Raw genomic sequence first — 19,165 nt, forward strand, 5'->3', positions numbered from 1 at the left:
TACAGTTTTCTGTTAGATAAATGACACCTATTTGAATGTCTCACAGATCTGCGTAGAATGTGAAGGCGAGTTCTGGAATATACCCCAGCCTCTACAAACACACTGTATTCTTTATGGTTTTAAAAAAAAAAAGATCCTCTTTCAATCCTTGAGATTAAGGGCATCATTCAATATCATAATAATTGAGATTATCTGACCAGTTGGACCATACATGTGCAAGAAAAACATACAAAACAGTCAATTACAATATAAAGAGTGTTTTTAATGACTCATTAAAATCACATATAATTGTATATATTGAAATAATAAAATAATTACTGTATATCACTCTTGGCTAACTTAGGGAACAGGATTTGTGTTTACCTGTAGAAATGCGAATTAACTTTGGATCTTTTCTAACCTATTTGCAAACCAGAGTTTAAAATAGCATCTGGGCAAAAACACATATATAAATACACTTACAAACACACACTGGATGTAAGTAAACGGACAATAGCTTTTGGATAGTTCTTTCAAAATATGGATAAAGTTAATGCTTTATGATGTATGCCTTATTCACTTATGCAAGAAAGCAGTGACCTCTGTCAACAGTAGAAGTTAAGGCAATATAGATGATAAAGCAATACTAACAAAGAGTGCAGTGCAATGGTATCCTTTCAAATGAAATAATTAAGGATAAACCTATAAACCATCAGTGGGGACATACTAGCAAAGATTCAGGTAATAGTAGCAGTGGATAGTGACGTAATATTCAAAAGGGTGGTTTACATCACACTTTTAAATCAATACCTTACCCTGACCACAAGTGTCTTAACTATCTCTTTATTTGTCATTGTTCACTGTCTGCTCAGGTACATTCCTTTACTGGGTCATTTCATGGCACAATATTTCATTTTAAATGTAAAAGCCTGTGAATATAGTTAAGTAATTTTAATAGCAATCTGTTTTGGGATTTTAACTCCTGTCTTACTCTGAGTAGGCATGTTCCTAATAATTCCTTCATGCACCTTTTTATTTACACTGAAGTTTTTGGCCTTTTGTGGCTAATGTTTTATGATGGTTTACTGTTAAAAAAAGCTTTTCTTTTGTGGGGTCAGAAAATGAAGAATTTACCCCTGCAAGAGAGGGGTAAAAATGATTATGGGAGATTTTCTGAAGTGAATTAAATGTTTTTTATATATTGGATTTATGTTCCAATAACACAGAATGTGTTCACTGAAAATCTGTACTGAACTTTTCAGCCATTGCGTGCAGATTTGGAAAACACGGCTTCATAAATATCAATAAGCATTGAGTAGTTAGGTACATAATTGTCTTAAAATGATCAGTACAGTACAGTAGACGTTAGCGATAAACAGCATAAATACCACGTAACGTAACTTTGCAATTATCAATTTTCCTTTGCAAACAACATGTATTCAGTTCTCTGACAGGCTTTGATTGCGCAACTTTAATGTATTTGTATACATACGCCGGCTAACGTTCGTCTAACAGGAGAGCTTTTTTTTTTAGCCTGCCTCATCCTGTAACATTTTTTTTAATTTTTAATTTTTAGAGAACAAAGCAAAACCATTTTACATATGAACATCCATTATTCAGCCTTACATTGCAGGCACAAATTAACAGGAGAGCTTTTCACAGCTGCTAATTCAAAAAAGTAAAACAATCAAGTTTCAACAATGCACGTTTTTTTTTACATTGTTAATTTAGTTAAGATTAACGTCCACTTATTGGACAAACCGTAAACCCCCACTGGAGTGCATGGTGGACCTGACTCCAAAGCCAACCAAACACATTCTACCGAACTTCTTGATTCGCAGCTCTTAATACCATAGATACTCCAGCACGCCAGCAGGGTTGCCCTTTAAAGGAAATGACCTCACTTGTGAATGCCGGAAGTGCTGTTGTGCGGAAGAGTAACATGGTGACGTTGTTACAGAGCCGTGCAAGTGGTTCGCTGTTGATGTTGTGCTCTTGTCGGAATGAATAGTAGTATAGTTGCGGAAACTTTAAGGACTTGACTCAGTAAAGTAAGAGTTAATGTATTATTTTAAGTGTAGCCTTTACTCGGAAGCCCTTTGTTTAAATGTATATGCGGTGTTAGAATGTGTTTCTTGTAATTGTGATGTGAAGTTTGTTTATTAATTGCACAGTGTCGCGCAATAAGCATTTCGGCAGAATGCAAAGAGCTAAGGTTAACAGCTTGAGTCCTCTTGTGCATGTTTCTCGCTGGAATCGATATACCATTTCGTTACTACAGTTTTCAGATTCTCTGATTTTCTTGGATAATATCCTCCAAATAAAACTCCTGTCAACATTTGGGTTTCTATGCAGTTAAATTGTTTTACCAAGGTATAAGATTTACTTCAGGAACAGGCTGTATTTGTATTTATGTATTTGCTTCTCTCTTCATTTATCGAACGAGTATACTTTCTATTAATATTAGCTTAATGAATTAAAGCAGTTGGCTGTACTTTTGCTTCAGACAAAAATTCAGGGTTTCATACTAAGACCAAGTTACACGCAGGACGTCTGTCGATTTTATGTTTGTCCAAATTCCGCCACTGTTCCCGTGTTCCTTACAGTTGCGCAGATCAGCAGCTGTGGGGGGGAAATTGCTCTGCTTTGGGTTGCACCTTTATTTGTCATTGGAATTAAACAGTCAATTCGTAATGTGCATTCAGCTTTAAGCCTAAGGATCTCTGAAAAGGAGAGTTGTTTACTCTCATACCATAAGGTTATTCATTTGTAATCTTTGTCTTAGGGCAGGTGTTGTTAGGACAAACGCTTAAGGCTATCCATGCTTTAATTCGCAGTCATGATACCACAGCAGAATCGGAGAGCCCAGCACTGCACTGGGTGTATTTTTGTTTCTAAAAAGTTGACAGTTGACTGCATGCCATTGCGAGTAATGGACATTAAACAATGAATGTCTGTGCGGATGAAACTGAATTATTTGTCTGCAGTGTTGCTTGTTGTTGTCCTGTGTCTAAAACGTTTCGCCCATTTGCCGTCAGAAACGGTTTCACCCAGGTCTTTCTTTCCACCCGCAGTGTTAAAGGCATTCCATCCACCATGTTGGAGTCTTACGTTACTCCGCTGCTGATGAGCTATGTCAACCGCTACATTAAGAACCTGAAGCCATCAGATCTGCAGCTGTCGCTCTGGGGCGGCGATGTTGTCCTCAGCAAGCTGGAGCTGAAACTGGATGTCCTCGAGCAGGTAAGATGTAGCCCCAGAGACCCTGCCAGGTGTATGGGTTTGCATTGTATACGAGGGCAGGAAAAAAACGAAAATAAATTAAGCTGCCATTGTGAGACAATGGGGTCATGCTCTTGAGTGACACAACGTAGACCTAAGTTTTCGAAAATCCTCAAAGGCACTGACGAAACGGACTTCTTCAGAGTGAACGGTGGCACGGGAACCAGAGAACGACAGAGGAAACTAAGTGTACGAGCATTTCAAACTGAGCACAGGAAGCACCCAGAATTGTACCCAGAAGACAGTGGGAGTGCGGGAGTGTAGAACAAGCAATCCAGTCAAGTGGTTGAAGTCAGCATCCAGGTTTTGTTTCAAGAAATGGGTGAATAAGATCCTTGGATCATTAAGCTACTAAGCTACAAAATAGTTTCATGCTTGGTGTGCCGAAAGGCCTCCTGTCACTTGTAACTTGGTTCACATCTCAGCTCTGTATGTCTACAGATGTGGAGTGCCTCAGTCAGTGTTTAATTGACCCAGTGAACCCAAGGTACAAGAGGCTAGACTCGTTCAGAGCGTACTCATTTTGCCTTTGACCGCTACCACTGCTTATAAGGTGCCCTGTGGTGCTGTCAGTTGTTAGATTCTGTAGTGATTATGCTGAAAATAGGAATACAGTTGTGTGCAATTATTGAAGTTCTTTAGCCTTCTTGTTTCTTTTTTTAAAATGTGCTGGTGGCTTTGTCACAGGTTTACCATACATGTTTGAAAATAGGCGTTATTTTGCCCCATTAAGTGGTCTGTGTTGAAAGCCTTCTCTTGTGAAGAAAGTCCTGCTACTATATGCTGGCTTGGATCATCCCCAGCTGAAACATAAGTATTAAGAGGGGTAGGGGCTCAGTCAATGCAGGAGCTTGTCCTATATATCGCTAGTTCAAATCGAGGTCATGATGCTGACTGGGATTCCTAAGGTGACAGTGTGCCTTTGTCGAAGGGGTGGGATTAGTTGGTTAGGGCCATCTGACTGCCAGGCATTGACTCTCGCCAAGTCCCAGCTGCCTGCAGTGCTATCAGTTAAATCCAGTCTTTGCTAGCTCCCCTGCTAGGCATTATGAAGCTTCCTGCGTGTCAGTGGCTCTGCATGTCTGCTCATCTCATTCAGTTGCTGCTGGAAGCTGAGTCTTAAACCAATTGGTGGCTGAAGTAATGAGTCTATAGTAATACTGTATATAAGATATGTCCCCATACAATAATATATTGGGCCTTTTTGAATAGCCATTACAGCCTGACCAGTGAAACAACAGTGGACTGCTGTCCTTCTGCCTTTGTTTTATTTTAGGGAGAGTCTAAGCCCTGTATTTAAACTTGATGAATATGGTGTCACAATGCACCTTTAATGAAGTGGGTATGTGTACACATTCAATATAAATGAATATGTTAAAGAACTTTGCTTCAGTCTAACCTAAGATGGCTTTCTCTCGTGTAAGTGGGACACGGTGTGTTACGCTATACATTGAAGCCATTGACCAGAGAGCAGAATCTTAGTGGATATGTGTGGTTTTGTTTCTTCAAAGTTTGGGCAGTAGTGCAGTATTAAATAGGAAAGGTCCATTATACAGCAGGATATCAAAGGGAAAAATAAGTTATTTTGATTAGCGGTAGTGAATGCTGTGGGAATGTTTTCTGGGAAGTGTAATCTTAAACTCCTGGCAGATTTCTCTCTTTTGCAGTCAGTTTGTCTGAATTTGGATACAATATATAATCTGTAAAGAAATAATTAGAAATAGTCTTTTAAGTGAAATAGTGTGGGTTTAAAAGCAGACATGCAATAAATCCATGACAGCTCTTCCTTCAAAAATACATTTAATTATTAGCTTTTGGCGGGGAAAAGAAAAAAAAAACAAAGATCCCGAGCTAAGTATGCAGTGTGGTTTCATAAGATGTTTTTTCATGGCGTTAGTGCATTACAGCTTTAAAGCTGTTATTAATGCTTTACACTTACACTTGTCCCACATGAATTACTCTTTATAATTTTCTTCTCAAAAACACATGATAAATTTTACTTTAGTGTCTGTTGTGAAGTTACCCCAAGTTTTATAGTCTTTTTTTATAAAAGACAGAAAAATGAAAAATGAATGGGGCACATTTGTTTTTAACATTATGATGCATTTCACGGTATGGCGGGGCTCTGTTTGAGGTGAGAATGCATTTGGTTTTGAAAGACTGGAGGAATTAAAAGCCACAGTCTGCTTGGACCACCATGGAGGCACTTTGTATGAGGACATCCTACATCCTCAAATGAAAAACAAAAGCTACTTCTGGTCCAAGAGCTGTTATTATGTAATAAAATACTGAGAACATTGGTTAAGAGACCCCACACAATAAAAGTTGGCAAATTCCCCAGAGATCCAGTGATCAACTTGTAAAAAAAAACCCAACACAATTTCATCTGCAATAACACCGTTACCTTATTGCATAAAGTATGTAAAAGGGGCAATGAAGTACCCAATCTCGACATTGTGCTTCTTCACTTTTGAAAATAATGGAGCTTCTCCTTTTTAAATGCTTTTTTTTACACTTTATTCTCTCCCTTTACCTAAGTCATTGTACAGGATTGAGCTCGCCGCAAGAGTTCATGCAAGAACAGGAATGCCACACGCTGTTCATCCCCAGCCAGGGTTCCACTGCCGGGCACAGTGAGGTCCTGCATGACAACATAAATAAGACGAGGCCCATTTGGCCTATTGAGTGTGTTTGGTAGTTCCCAGTTAATTGGTCCAAGGATCTCCTCCAGCCATTTCTTGAACAGCGTCAGGACATCGGCTTCAATGAAGGGGGTGTAGGGGTGTAACCCCGGCGTCCTGGCCAAATTTCCCATTGGCCCTTACCAATCATGGCCTCCTAATAATCCCCATCTATGAATTGGCTTCATTATTCTGCTCTCCTTCCCACTGATAGCTGATGTGTGGTGAGCGTTCTGGCGCACTATGGCTGCCGTCGCATCATCCAGGTGAGGCTGCACATTGGTGGTGGTGGAGGGGAGTCCCCATTACCTGTACAGCGCTTTGAGTGGAGTGTCCAGAAAAGCGCTATATAAGTGTAAGCAATTATTATTATTATTATTATTATTATTATTATTATTATTATTAAAAATTATTAATTATTATTAATGACAGAGAGGGGCAACGTCTTCCACGCCCCCATCATGCTTTGTGCGAAGAACTGCCTCCAGTTCATGGTTTTAATTTGACGTGTGTAGTTTCCGTTTGTGTCCTCCTCATCCTCGTGCACTGCGTTGTCTTCACCAGCTTCTGGAATCCTAAAGTCACGCATCGCCCTCCAATGGCTGGGCATGACGGCAGCGAGAGTCCAGATTGTTACACATTATTACCTTTGAAGAAAATAAGACTGGACAACTGTCACTTGATTTTGGATTTTGACTGTGATCCTGGCACAAACATGGGGAGAAAAAAAACAAAAGGAGATGGGCTGGACTTGTCTCGCTCCTAGACTGGTGTGCCTGTTGTCCCAAGTGAATTCCCCTCCCTGGTCATTGCGTAGTCCAAACCGCATGAGACTTCCTTCTCACTTGAAGACTTTCTATCATGGGGCGTCATGATGGATGCTTCAGGCAGCTCTGAGACAGGTTGCAGCTGTGTGAGCTGACCCCCTGCCCCTCCGTTAGCCAAAGTTTGATCCCATGTTTGCTTGTCCTGCTGCAGGAGCTGAAGCTGCCTTTCACTTTCCTGAGCGGGCACATTCACGAGCTGCGCATTCACGTGCCGTGGACCAAACTAGGGTCCGAGCCGGTGGTCATCACCATCAACACCATGGAGTGCATCTTAAAACTGAAGGATGGCGCGCAGGTAAGACACACTACAAGCTATTCGGAGCCGAAAACTTCATTCAGAGCTGGCTAGGCTTTTCATTATTTTGGGTTCAGCTTTTCTTTTACAGCCTCGTGTCCTTAATGTACCTCTTCTGACTGCATCTCATCACTGCTCAGCCCTGCAATACAGTATCCCCTTTAGATTAATCTTACTCGAAATAAGGCTGCATATGAGTGAATAATTGCAGCATTCCAAGTCTTTTGAAAAGCAAATATATACAACATGTTACTCTGTTTCCATAATTTGGTCATCTTAAGTATTTGTAATCAATTTTTAAATCACAGGCCTACTTTTCATGATGAATGTCAGTGTGGTCACTGTGAGGACAAAAAGGCTTTTGGATTTACACAGCGTGGTTTTTTGTAATTTTTCTTGTTTTAAAATTTCGTGCCACTGTAAAGGTATAAATGATGTAAAATGGAATTTATTTGCCAGCTGTTATAGCAATAGAGGAGAGTGTCACAAAATGATAACGAGGCAATTGTTATCCTATCAGTATTGACGTGATCTACGGTTTTGGATTAATATCTTTTGACTTTCGGGTCAATATTCTACTTCTACATAAACCACTTCTTCTCGACAGTCTCTTGTTGAATAGAAATGTATAATATGTAAAAAAAACCATGTTGCTCCACATAGACTACTTACTGGAATTGTGTTTTTCATAAAAAAATTACGACATTTTTGCCCATCTGGCATGAACGGGATGTGCATTTTTCAATAATATACATTAACAAATTAGTCGCCTTGCTGTTTGGAAATATTAATTTTTGCCATAGTTTGTCTTCTTCGACACACACTTTGTTTTGTCCTGAAATGGCGTTTCCCGAAATGTATCTGCAAGTGCAAAGACGTGCTTATTTTGGGGAAAGTGTGATACTTTGTCATTTCCCACCTGTAGTCATTCAAAGTAACCTGGTAAGAGCTGAAACAAGTATGAATGAGTAGAGAAAAGGCTGGAAAATGCTTGAAGGGGTGTCCAGTGTCCAGTGTCCAGTGTCCAGTGTCCAGTGTCCAGTGTCCAGTGTCCAGTGTCCAGTGTCCAGTGTCCAGTGTCCAGTGTCCAGTGTCCAGTGTCCAGTGTCCAGTGTCCAGTGTCCAGTGTCCCACTCTGCACCAATATCCAAGTACATCCCAGTGCAGGGGGGCGTAATGTTATACTTGCAGGGACACTTCTGCTATTTGTGGACCCATTATTTGCCATGTTACACTAAGTGCAGCCTGAGTTAATTGGTTAATCTAAACTGACTGCTTCATCTAGAAATGCAGCTTGCCATTTTAAAGAAACGGCAGCTCGGATTCGCTTGAAAATTATTTCACTTGAATATGTCTAATGAACGAAGTGTTTAAAGCATGAGTCTTTGTAAAATAATGCTGTGCAACTCGTTTGTGTGTTTATTCTTGTCTTTCGGCTTGGGTTGGGTGATGCAGGCTGTCAGTGGACACATAGCGCTGCCGTGTTTTAATTCCATTCATTCACCTGTTTTCTAGCTGCTTCCTCCAGTGCAGGGCTGTGGGGGAGTGGGACTCTATCCCAGGCAAGCAACAAACTCGAGACTGGGTGCACCAGTGGACGGGATGCCGGTCCCTCGCAGCCTACAAACAGACATGCATTCACTCACACCAGGGCCAGTATTTGCAGAAGCCTATCAATCTACCAGTATGTCTTTCGACTGTTAGAGGAAGCCCATGCACACTTGGGGAGAACATACAAACTCCACGCAGACAGTACCCCAGGTCCAGAAAATAGTGCACAACAAGCACTCATCGCTTTATCCTTATTGAAAATATTGGGGAGATCATGGGCATTGCGGTGACTCTGTGGCTAAGGATCTGCACCTGTGGCTGGAAGGTTGCCGGTTCAAATCCCGTGGCCGGCAGAGGAATCCTACTCCGTTGGGCCCCTGAGCAAGGCTTTAACCCCAACTGCTCCAGGGGTACCGTATAAATGGCTGACCCTGCGCTCTGACCCCAAACTTCTCTCTACCCACCTGTGTTGGAAATGGAGAGCAAGCTGGGGTAGACTAATATATATAAATCATCACAGTATTATAGTTTAATAATTTGTAAGCTATTACTTTAGGGTACTCCAGAGTTGTTTTCTGTTCTATTGTTCAACATTGGGTGCCTCTACACTTCCTCCAGTACGGTGCAAAGTGCGTTTTGGGGAACAGCTGTTGATAAATTCTGTCTTTAATATTTTTAACAAAATAGGAAAACAAAACAAAGAGACCAAAAGCAAATAAATCAATGCCTCTTTGTTACAGGCTGATGTAATGCATCTCTATAGTGCCTCTTATTTTGATCTGCATTTTCAAAAGCAGGGAAAAAAATGACTTTGGCGTCGGCTTTAAAGGAGGCTCCCAATGAAGAGCACATTTGGGATCTCGGGGATAAAAGCGTGCCGTCATTCATGCTACCAGAATTAAACATTAGCAAATGCGCTTTTAATTTCCCTGCAAAATACAGACCGCTTTCATATACGCTGCTGGGATCCATCACAAAGGTCGAATCAGTACTTCTGCTTTTGAGAAAATTAATTAACAACTTTTGGTGCCTGAATGTGAGCCATTGCATGGATGGCCAGCTCTGGTTCTATGGAAGCACGCTAATCACATTCATCTTGCATGATTGCACTCCATAGTTGACATTGTTTCTCAGTTGGTAGTGCATCACGCTGCTGAATACATAACAGTGTTATCATATGGTCGAAAGACAGGTACTAAGAGAGGTGAGAAAAAAAAGTTCTTCTCCCAATGTTTATTTGTATTTTAGTACCTCATTTAGATAACTCGTTCACTTTGATTTTGCATTGGATACCCCTTAGCATGCCTTCTTCTGGGTCAGATGAAGACGCCACAGAGCGCGAGAGCACTCGATAGTGCAGTGGTTTTCCATGTGAGCGGACACAAAGTAGAGAGCATTTAGATCTGGAGAGTGAAACATAGCAAGTCCTTGACTTTCGCAAGTGAGAAGCAAGAAAATCCTCTTTAATTTCTTGGGACTTGGGAAGTGCTGTACTTTCTGAAGTAAATAATATTTGATCCAAAGTACATATTACAAAAGCCACAGTCTGAACTCTTTGAATGTCCTTTGAAAATTAAGCTTTTTTTTCTAGGACCTGACTTAAATCATATCTGGCACCTCAGTTGCATTGGATTGGATATTTTAAAATGCATGACATTTAAGTGTAAAAATATGTAAATATGTGAATAACAGTTCTGGGTTTTTATAATAACAATAATAGCTTGTTTTTAATTTGTTTTCCCCATGTTAACTGCGGTGTGGCAGTTTAAATTTCTGCGTGCCAGCGGTGTGGATTTCAGCTAGGACTCTGAATTTCAAACCAGAGGGTGGCTGGTTTGTATTCTGGGTGGAATGCTGCTGTTGTATCTTTGAGCAATGTATTGTACTGCAGTAAATGCCCCACTCTGTAACTGCGTCTCCGGGTCATCCCTTTAAAAATAGAATTTGTTCTCAACGGACTTATCCGTTAAAATAAAAAAAAAACATCTAACATCCCTAATCAATGGGGGGTTCCATTGTTTAGTATGGTACTGATCAGCTGGGGAAAGAGAAGGAAGGTGAAGATTATTTTTCAAGAACAGTTAGTTTTGTCCTGCTGGTAATGTGTTATTGCAGTAATTATGTGGCTCAGTAAAAGAGGAACCACAGGTTCAGACATTTGGGCTTTGCTGAGGTGGCAGTGGTGTAAAGCAGCTATGTGTGGGGTTATGACTAAACACCCCCAAATCAGAATTGCCTCTGAGAGGGTCAATATGGGTTCATGATGGTGCTCTGTCTTGATATTATTGTTTTTGTACACCTTTCTTCTAGTCTGTCTGTCTCTTGACTTGCGAAGAACTGTACTTGCCAAACATTTATCTTTAACAGCTGATAAAGTTAACTGTTTCCAGCTGTGTTTTTACCCCCTCGATATCTTCCGTTAAAAGATTTGATCACATTGCAGGTTGTTCATAAATAAATAATATCGTAAGATTATATCTTTGCCTGTAAGTCTTTTTTTCTTAAAGTGGCTGCTATTCTTTCTGAATCATTTGATGTTTCTTGTTCATGCCTGCCATTTTAGTTCCAGTAGCGGACCTCTGTAGTGATTTTCTTTTCCAACATGTGAGAAAAATCAACGTCTCCAATGATAACTGCCTATTTTCTTTACAGTTCCTGATTTGTAAGACTGCGGTATACTTTTTTGTATTTGGAATTAGTCTATTAAATTCGGACTTATGTAGAACTCTGGGAACTTTGATTCAAGCTGCGGTCCCTGTGCCTTTATGCTTTTTTACATTGTATAATGTTGGATCTCCATTTCTTTCTCCTTCCTGCCTTTCTGAAAAGCTGCATATCTGTTAATTTATATTTTCATGTCATTGTCTTTTAACCATGTTCCCGTGACTCCAGTTTCATTGTACAATACAAGTTAATGCCGTAACTTGTTTTCTTGTCCCTAATATTCTCAGCATTAACGATATAAGCTCTTAATTACCTGGGGATCTGTTTTAGAATAGTCCCTTTCTTTCCAATTTTCTTTTTATCCCCTGCTCCTCACTAAAATTGAAATGTTTTCTTGAATTTGTATGTAGATCTTTGCCCCAAGAAGATCGGTTTTCTTCAGATGTAAACTGCCATGTCTGTGCATCTGGCCTTTGCCATGGAACAGTTTCATGACTGAGAAAGCTGAAGGCCCCTTCAGCACATTGTGTTTTTAGCCATGTGCTTCATCTTGTTTAATACATCCTCCTTTAGGGTATTAAGATAACTTGTGACAGACAGGGCTTTCTGCAACTCACCCCCCAGACAATGCAGTTCTGCTCCTTGACAGAAATGACATCAAGAACAACTTGAAATTTATGGCTTTGCTTATTTCCCCAGTGTAGATATGTAGTGTATTATCTTGCAAGCTGTTGCTGTTAGATGCTAAAACCAAGCAGGGCTGCTAAGTATTTTTACAGATCAATTTTTAAAATGTCTCATGCTAAAAGCCCAATTAAAACACTTCAAATGAGAATAGTCATAATAGGTTAAAGTGTGCAGTCAAACCATTGTAGTTATCCCTTTATTATTCTGGTGACATTGTTTTAGTCTCTACATTATCCCTTGCCCAATACCGGTCGGTTACTGAGAAGATCTGCTTTGCATGAATCAAAGTTATGCTTTTGTTACATTTTTCTTTGAAATTGAAAAGCAAAACACAGTTCCCCTTTATTTAGTGGTCATCTGGCAAATGGCAGTGATTGTTCAAACCTTGACTAGTTGAGTACTTGACAAGCACACGCAGGAACTGGGCCTAGTAGTTCGGAGTTTGCAAAATGACTCAGTTTTGACAGTTGGGGTACCGTCAGGACAGGAATCTGAAAACTATTTCAAGCGGGAGAATTATTTTTCTTATTTAGTTTAGATAAAAACTTTTTATAATTGGAAATGAAGTGTGAAAGAATTTTCTGCTGAATTTATTTGTGCAGAAGAACTGGGTCCTACCTGTGCCACCCATGCTGTTTCCCAAATAGAAAACAGAGCTAAGTGCAGCCTTTTATGAGAAGGTGGAAGTTTCAAGGCCAGATGTCCCATAAGAAACACATTTCAGGAGAAGTCAATTACAGCTAATTATACAGGCTGCAGCAATAGATTTGTAACACATGAGCTTGAGCAGTCCAGAACTAATGGTAAATATCATACTATGCAGATGGCTACTGCTGGAATGATCATATTTCCGTCTTTATGGAAATTTTAGCTTTTTTTGCGCTGCGTACAACTTGAGGTCAGAAGGCACCAGTGTAATGTACTCTCAAAACAAGTATTTGTTACAGATGTTTTTTAAGATTCTTGGTCAAGAAAGGATTTTGGAAAATTGCAGATGACATTTGGACAAATTATTCGGTGGTATGTGCACCCCAAGAGACACAATTTGGACCCACGCCAGTCTTGCAGCAGAAGTCATAGCTGTAGGAATTTAAATGAGCAGCTCCACTTCTTCCCCATTAGAAGGGGAATGCTCTTAGTCCTACTGTTCTTCCCAGTTCCCAGCTCATTTAGACCTAAAGCCAAGGACAGTGACTTTTCATGTGATCTACATCATCTTGCAGTACTGTTGTTTATTGCTTTGTAAAGGTAGTTTTTTTGTACATCAGAATATCTTCTTGTGTTTTTGCAATAGGAACTCTTTGACAAATGTTTTATTCCTGTCCTTATTTTTTACACTGACAAGAATCAAGTGTGCTTGTCTGGTTCACAGTGTGCTACATTAGAATCATTGAAAGTCTGTATTCATCCCGATTGTATCAGATAATAGATAATACCAGTGCAAGTGTAGAGCACTGCAAATGATATAGGTGCATTAAAGTGCATTGCATGTAAATTCAATTCACAAGTGGTAATGTAGAACAGGAAAATGATCTGCATGATGGGAATTTGGCACAAACTGACATTTTATTTCTTATGATTTTTAGTAGGTTCCTGTTTTTTAAGGCAGAAAAAAACTTTGGTGAATTTGGTGGTAACGGTAACTTGAGAAGAACCTGAGGAATCTGTAATAGAATTTTCTTTACTGTAATTTAAATCCGTAATGAACATTGAGTGAAAAACTTTCTTATTCTTTTCCCTGTAATCTGTGAATTTCACTGTAATTCAGAACTCTGCTAAAACTATTGAAACATGTCTGCATCCTCTTTTTTACTTTGCAATTTAGCCTAGATGTTAAGCTACACTAAAAATGTAGTGTAGCCATTCACTTGTTCATTATTTTTAATTGTTTTGAATTGGATACCTCTTATAAGTTATAACAAAACTTGTTCTTGTTCTTTTTGGAAACAAATCCATTTGAATAAAAGTCTTGAGAGAGTTTCTCCCCCTGTGCCTGTTGGTTAATAAACAGCCCTGCCATTATAATTTGAGTAAGACTGGAAATCTTTACACTTTCGGTTCGAGTTTGAGATTACAGAACCCGCTGACAGAGTAATTGCCTCAAATGGTAGGTAATGAGGAGTTTTGCTGCTTAGAAATGGGAACTTTAGCTTATGGCTATTGTTTTCAATAAATGCTGTCAGATGTTTTGCATTAGTTTTGCATACCAGAGTGTGTCTTGTAACAAAGCATCTTCCTGTGTTTTCTATAGTAAGACTACAGAATGTTATTTCTTTTCATTTGTAGTAGGAACACTGTTATTATACAGTGTTATTACAATGTATATGTGTAATTGAGGTAGTATTACAATCTGTACAAAGGCAATAAAAATGAACTCTGTAGCCAATGTCTGTCATTGTGATACAACATTTAAATAACTTAGAATACTCTTTGCTATCGGCTCTTGCAGATTAAATGCATTACACATTGCATTTCATGAAAATGACATTTTGTTATGAAACAATTGAAAACAAATTTACTACAGATAACTTTGGTACTGCACATGAATGGAAAAAATAACACCTGTTGATGAACTTTGCAAGGTATTTACTATTTAGTTTGGAGCGAAAACTAAAAGCATTCTTGACTGTAAGCATGCTTGCCTTTCTGGACAAAAACTGAACATAGATTTCTTCTGGGTAGAATATAGTCCCTTTATTTTCCAAAGTGCGCCTTCTTCTGTAGGGTTTCTGTTTTTGACACTTCCGTTTGGTTGACAGGGAAGATGAAGGCCTACTTGCGCCATGTTTATCTGTCGGGTAACATACAGGAATTAAAACCGTTTTGGGTTTAGTTTGAGTTTCAAGTTGTAATCAAGTAGTTAATTCTCTGCACGTGCAAGGCATGTCTTTATTCTTGGTGAATTCAGATAACGGGCTTAATCGGGTTAAAAGGTAGTTCTGAATTTCTGCACGTGACTTCTCTTAAAAAAGTTCATTAAATGCATGGGCCAAGTACTATTTTGCCCACACAGTTTGATGACGGTATTAAATATTCCCTATTGTTTGATCTGTACCCATCGTAAAGCGCAACGACTTGAAATGCTTAAAGATGAAAAGACAACAGTAAATCTTGCATGGTTTATTAACTGTCATGAAAATATGTATGGGACTCTTTACAGTCAGAATTATTAATAGCCTTAATCAGACTTCTCCAATCTTTTAATTTCACTTTCTTTTGATTGAACTGGCTTGGACTTTTCTTTTGAGAGGGCGAGGGAGTGAGAGCTGGCAGAATAACGACTGCTTTTTACTAGTAAACCTCTTTTCCTTCGGCTAACCCCCTGTATTCACCCGGTGGTGACAAATTGTGGGATTTACAGAGGTAAATAGTTTATTGGCAATAATTAGCCGTGGAAATTCTTTAAAAAGGTTTTTGGCAATTTCTGAAGGAGGAAAAAACATTAAGCAGAAAAGCTGAATTCCACACCCATGCTGACATGACCTTTTTATTGTCTGACAATTATACAGGGCGTTAAAAGTGGTGAAGGATAACACATGAAGAAGAAGGTTTGCAGCATTCCTTGTATAACGCACAGGCAGTTTGTTCAGTGAACCACTTCTTGGTTTCTATAAAACATAAAAAACTGTCTAGCCCACAACAGGGTACTGTCATCTAGCCGAACGGCTTCTGTTGTTAAATTACAGAAAAATAATAAACCTGAAATGAAATTCCTGTAATCTGTTCTCTAGACTTGCGGTGTCTGTGAAATCCTTCTTCTATATTTAGCCAACCGTAGCGGTGAAATGCTACCAGGGTTTTTTTTCGGCTGCTTAATTAAAGAGTTAATCACCAACGCTGCAAGTTAGCAGGGCCGAGGACATTTTTTTATGTACGGTTAAACTGCGCCAGATGTTTTTCGAAGAGGTGTGATTATAGACTTGCGACGTGGATTAATTGGGCGCACAAGTGTGGTTCCACAGTGATTGCATTCAAATACAATATTATAATGAGGCAAAGACCGGAGTTTCTGCGGAGGCCTTGCAGGTTTTGGCAGGAGGCTCTCTGCGATCTGGAGTTTTACTGCAGCCCGTGGATTTTCTCCTGATGTGTTGTATCTGATTGATGCTTTGCCACGGGATGCTTGTGGGAGGTTCCTTTAATACTTGTTGGTTTGGCTTCAGTTCAGGGGCCTTTCTTTATAGATTCCTTCCAAACTATTTTTAGTGCCCTTACAGTCCCCCCCCTTATAAATAATGGATTTGCCTGGTGAATTAGAATGCCCTTTAACTTCTAGACAGTAAACCATGCATATAATTCCTTCAAGTCCAGAACATCTTATTTTTTCAAATGTAGTTTCACTTGCCTAGTTATTTCATATACTGTACACACACATCTAAATTTAATGAACCCGTATGTCGTTATAACGGACTTCTTAATTTAATTTTAAGAATACATTTTCGATGTATATCATTTTCTTTTCAGGTTGCTTTTTTTATTTGTTCTCTGGGGAAAAAAAATTCTACTTGAAGTTTAAATTCCTAAACTCAGTTCCATCAAAGAGGTTTCACCATTCAGTGATGCGTGGTGGTGGCGGTGATGATGATAATTATACAAAGCATCTCTAAAAGCAGCTACAGTAAGAACAAAAAACAAAAATAGGAGATACAATTTAAAACAAAAAACAAGGGTTTTGAGCGCTGTCGAAGATGCCAAGGGGAAGACACAGGCATCAATTGAGCCTTTCTGAAGAAGAAGATTTTGAGTCTGGTTTTGAAAACTCACTTGGAAGGTGACTCTCTGATATCCTTGAAGACAAAATTCCAGAGCTCTGGGGCAAAGCATGAAAAGGCCTGTCACCCATAGTACTGTGTGTAGACAAAGAGAAGACCAGAGTCAGATGAACGAGGTTGTGAGGTGGGGAGTAGGAAGATAATAAGTCAGACAGGTACTCGGTTGCCAAGCTTTGGAGAACTTTACAGGTGACCATGAAAAGTTTGGTCTTGACAAAAAACCTGATAAGAAGCCAGTGCAGGGACTCCAGGACAGGAGTAATGTGATCACTTGCAAGTGACCTGTTCAGGATTCTGGTTGCTGGATTCTGGACATGCTAAAGTTAGTAGGACGTTGCAGTAATCAATTCTAGAGAAGATGAATGTGTTGATCTGCTTTTCAGCTACAGTCAGAGACATCATATGATGTAGTCGGCCAATGTTTCTTGGATGGAAGAATTGTTTTTACAATGGACAGAATGCAGCAGAGTCACTTAATTTTATCATACAGTGTATCAGGGAGTGTAACTTAAGCACAGAACTGGAAAAACATATGACCTTCCTTGTTTGAGCCCTAAGCTGTTTAAGAAGCTCATTTGAGTAAAAACTGTTAGCACTGCAGACAAGTGCCTTATTTAACAGTGAGGCAGTACTTGCATGAAGATTAAATCTGTTATCCTATCTTTCCTTCTGTTTTCTCTGCTGCTCTGCATGCATTTTATAGATAAATAAGCCTGGTATTTACCCTGCTACATAAGATTAAAAAAGAATTAACGGATTTTGGAGAGTTGTAATTGGACACTGTGTACAGGATAATCCCAGCCAATAACTTCTGAAAATATTCTCATACTCAAGTCATGGAGAGAAATCAGAATTATAGAAACAGAAATGCATTAGTGACTCCCAATTATGTGTGATCTGAGAGTGTTTTGTTTTGCACTAGTACTCAAAATTGGGTATGAGCATACATTTCGTGCTGCTTTGTGCTTTTTAATGAAGATCAGAGCTCAGCATCGGTACTGGCCAAAGTATTGTGTGGGGGTTCCCCAGCTTAAAAGCAAGCAATTTCCCCAGATGCATACAGTTAACATTGTTTCTGTCTTTCTGTTAGACTTGTCAGAACCTCAAATGAAGAATTATTTTAGAATTTGTCTGCTTTCTTCCTGTTCATTTGCAAGGGCTCAGTCCTTCATTCTCCATATTAAGAAAACACAGGGTTGTATATTTTCATATAGCCTTCTAAGCGAGACAGATGCAGCACAGTGCACTCTACCGACAGGGTCCAGCTGACAGCCTTCATTGTTTTTTTAATGCCTTTTACATTAGTTCAGCTTTAATAGGCTCATGATTAGTCTATTTTACGCTTCTGTTTTGTCATTTCGTGTCTGAGCCGCTGTTTTCAATAAAATTAGTCCTTCACTTTAATTTTTAAGTCCACGTTAAAGTCACATCTCCAGCATCGTCCCAAAAAATCAAAGCACCCACCGTACACAGTAGTGATATGGAAGTAATACCCATTATTTGTTGCAAGTAAAGTTTCAAACAGTGCACATATTTAATCTCCAGAATTGTCTGCATGACTTCAGAAGACATTGCAAAATGCACTGCGGGCTTTTGGTTTGCCAACCATTGGTAATTTGATCACCAAGACCAAGAGTCTACACGTGCTGTGAATATGTAATTTCAGTTATGATTTTTCTTACATATGGAGTTTGATGATTTGCCATTGTTTTTAAAAAAAAACAATTTAAAAAATATTTTATATTTTAGTGCACTGTGTGCATCAAATTCTAATTCCAGTGGTAGTGCTCTGTTTTTTGTGTACGTTTTTTGTGATAATAACTGTTTTTTTCCTTCTGATTGCTCATTGGTATTGTGTGTGTATATATGGAAATGAAAAGCTTGTGATGTACAGGGACACCTAATAATGTGCAACTATTTTTTAAATTTGTTTATTCCCATGAAATCCCTAATCCTGAGAGTGAGCTATTGAGTTGGAGCGCTTATATTGTTAGGGCCTCTTTTACAATTAATACAATGTGATTTATTATCACTCATCTGTGAGTTTTATAGGGAGTCTTTATTTTTAAGAAACAAACCAGAGCTTCTGTCTATCTTTTTATTTGTGTTACTCAGGTGGTACAACTATGCTAGACTGGTTTGTTCATTCACATCTGTAAGCCTTTTTGGTATTACAATGTAGGAAATAGTCTACCATCCATGTTTATCTTTCATATTCAACAGTAATCAAAGTATTTTACAACTTCTCTGACAATCTATTCCTCAGATCATTCTCAGTTTGCTTGCTTAGAGTGCTCAGATTGCTTACAAGTACTGCAGCATCAATGTATTTTCTTAGATGTGCGTGCTAGTGAATACTGGTTTTTGTTCCTCTAAGTCTCCTCTAAGACATTATCAGTTCAAAATAACAGGACTAATTTAATATTT

General features: G+C 39.0%; 1 protein-coding gene across 2 annotated transcripts in view; it reads left to right on the forward strand.

The window, feature by feature from the left end:
* The first annotated feature begins 1,891 nt into the window (after positions 1-1,891).
* Positions 1,892-19,165, forward strand: part of vps13b (vacuolar protein sorting 13 homolog B) — a 325,535-nt gene continuing 308,261 nt past the window's right edge. For both annotated transcript variants that reach the window (XM_088600797.1, XM_088600796.1), the window contains exons 1-3: positions 1,892-2,030; positions 3,054-3,222; positions 6,921-7,064. In XM_088600797.1, the coding sequence (XP_088456923.1) occupies positions 3,076-3,222; positions 6,921-7,064 (291 nt within the window). In that variant the 5' untranslated portion in view covers positions 1,892-2,030; positions 3,054-3,075. The remainder of the gene's footprint in view (positions 2,031-3,053; positions 3,223-6,920; positions 7,065-19,165) is intronic.

The sequence above is a fragment of the Lepisosteus platostomus genome, chromosome 12, assembly GCF_059453375.1.
Source record: "Lepisosteus platostomus isolate fLepPlt1 chromosome 12, fLepPlt1.hap1, whole genome shotgun sequence".
In the NCBI taxonomy this organism is placed as follows: Eukaryota; Metazoa; Chordata; class Actinopteri; order Semionotiformes; family Lepisosteidae; genus Lepisosteus; species Lepisosteus platostomus.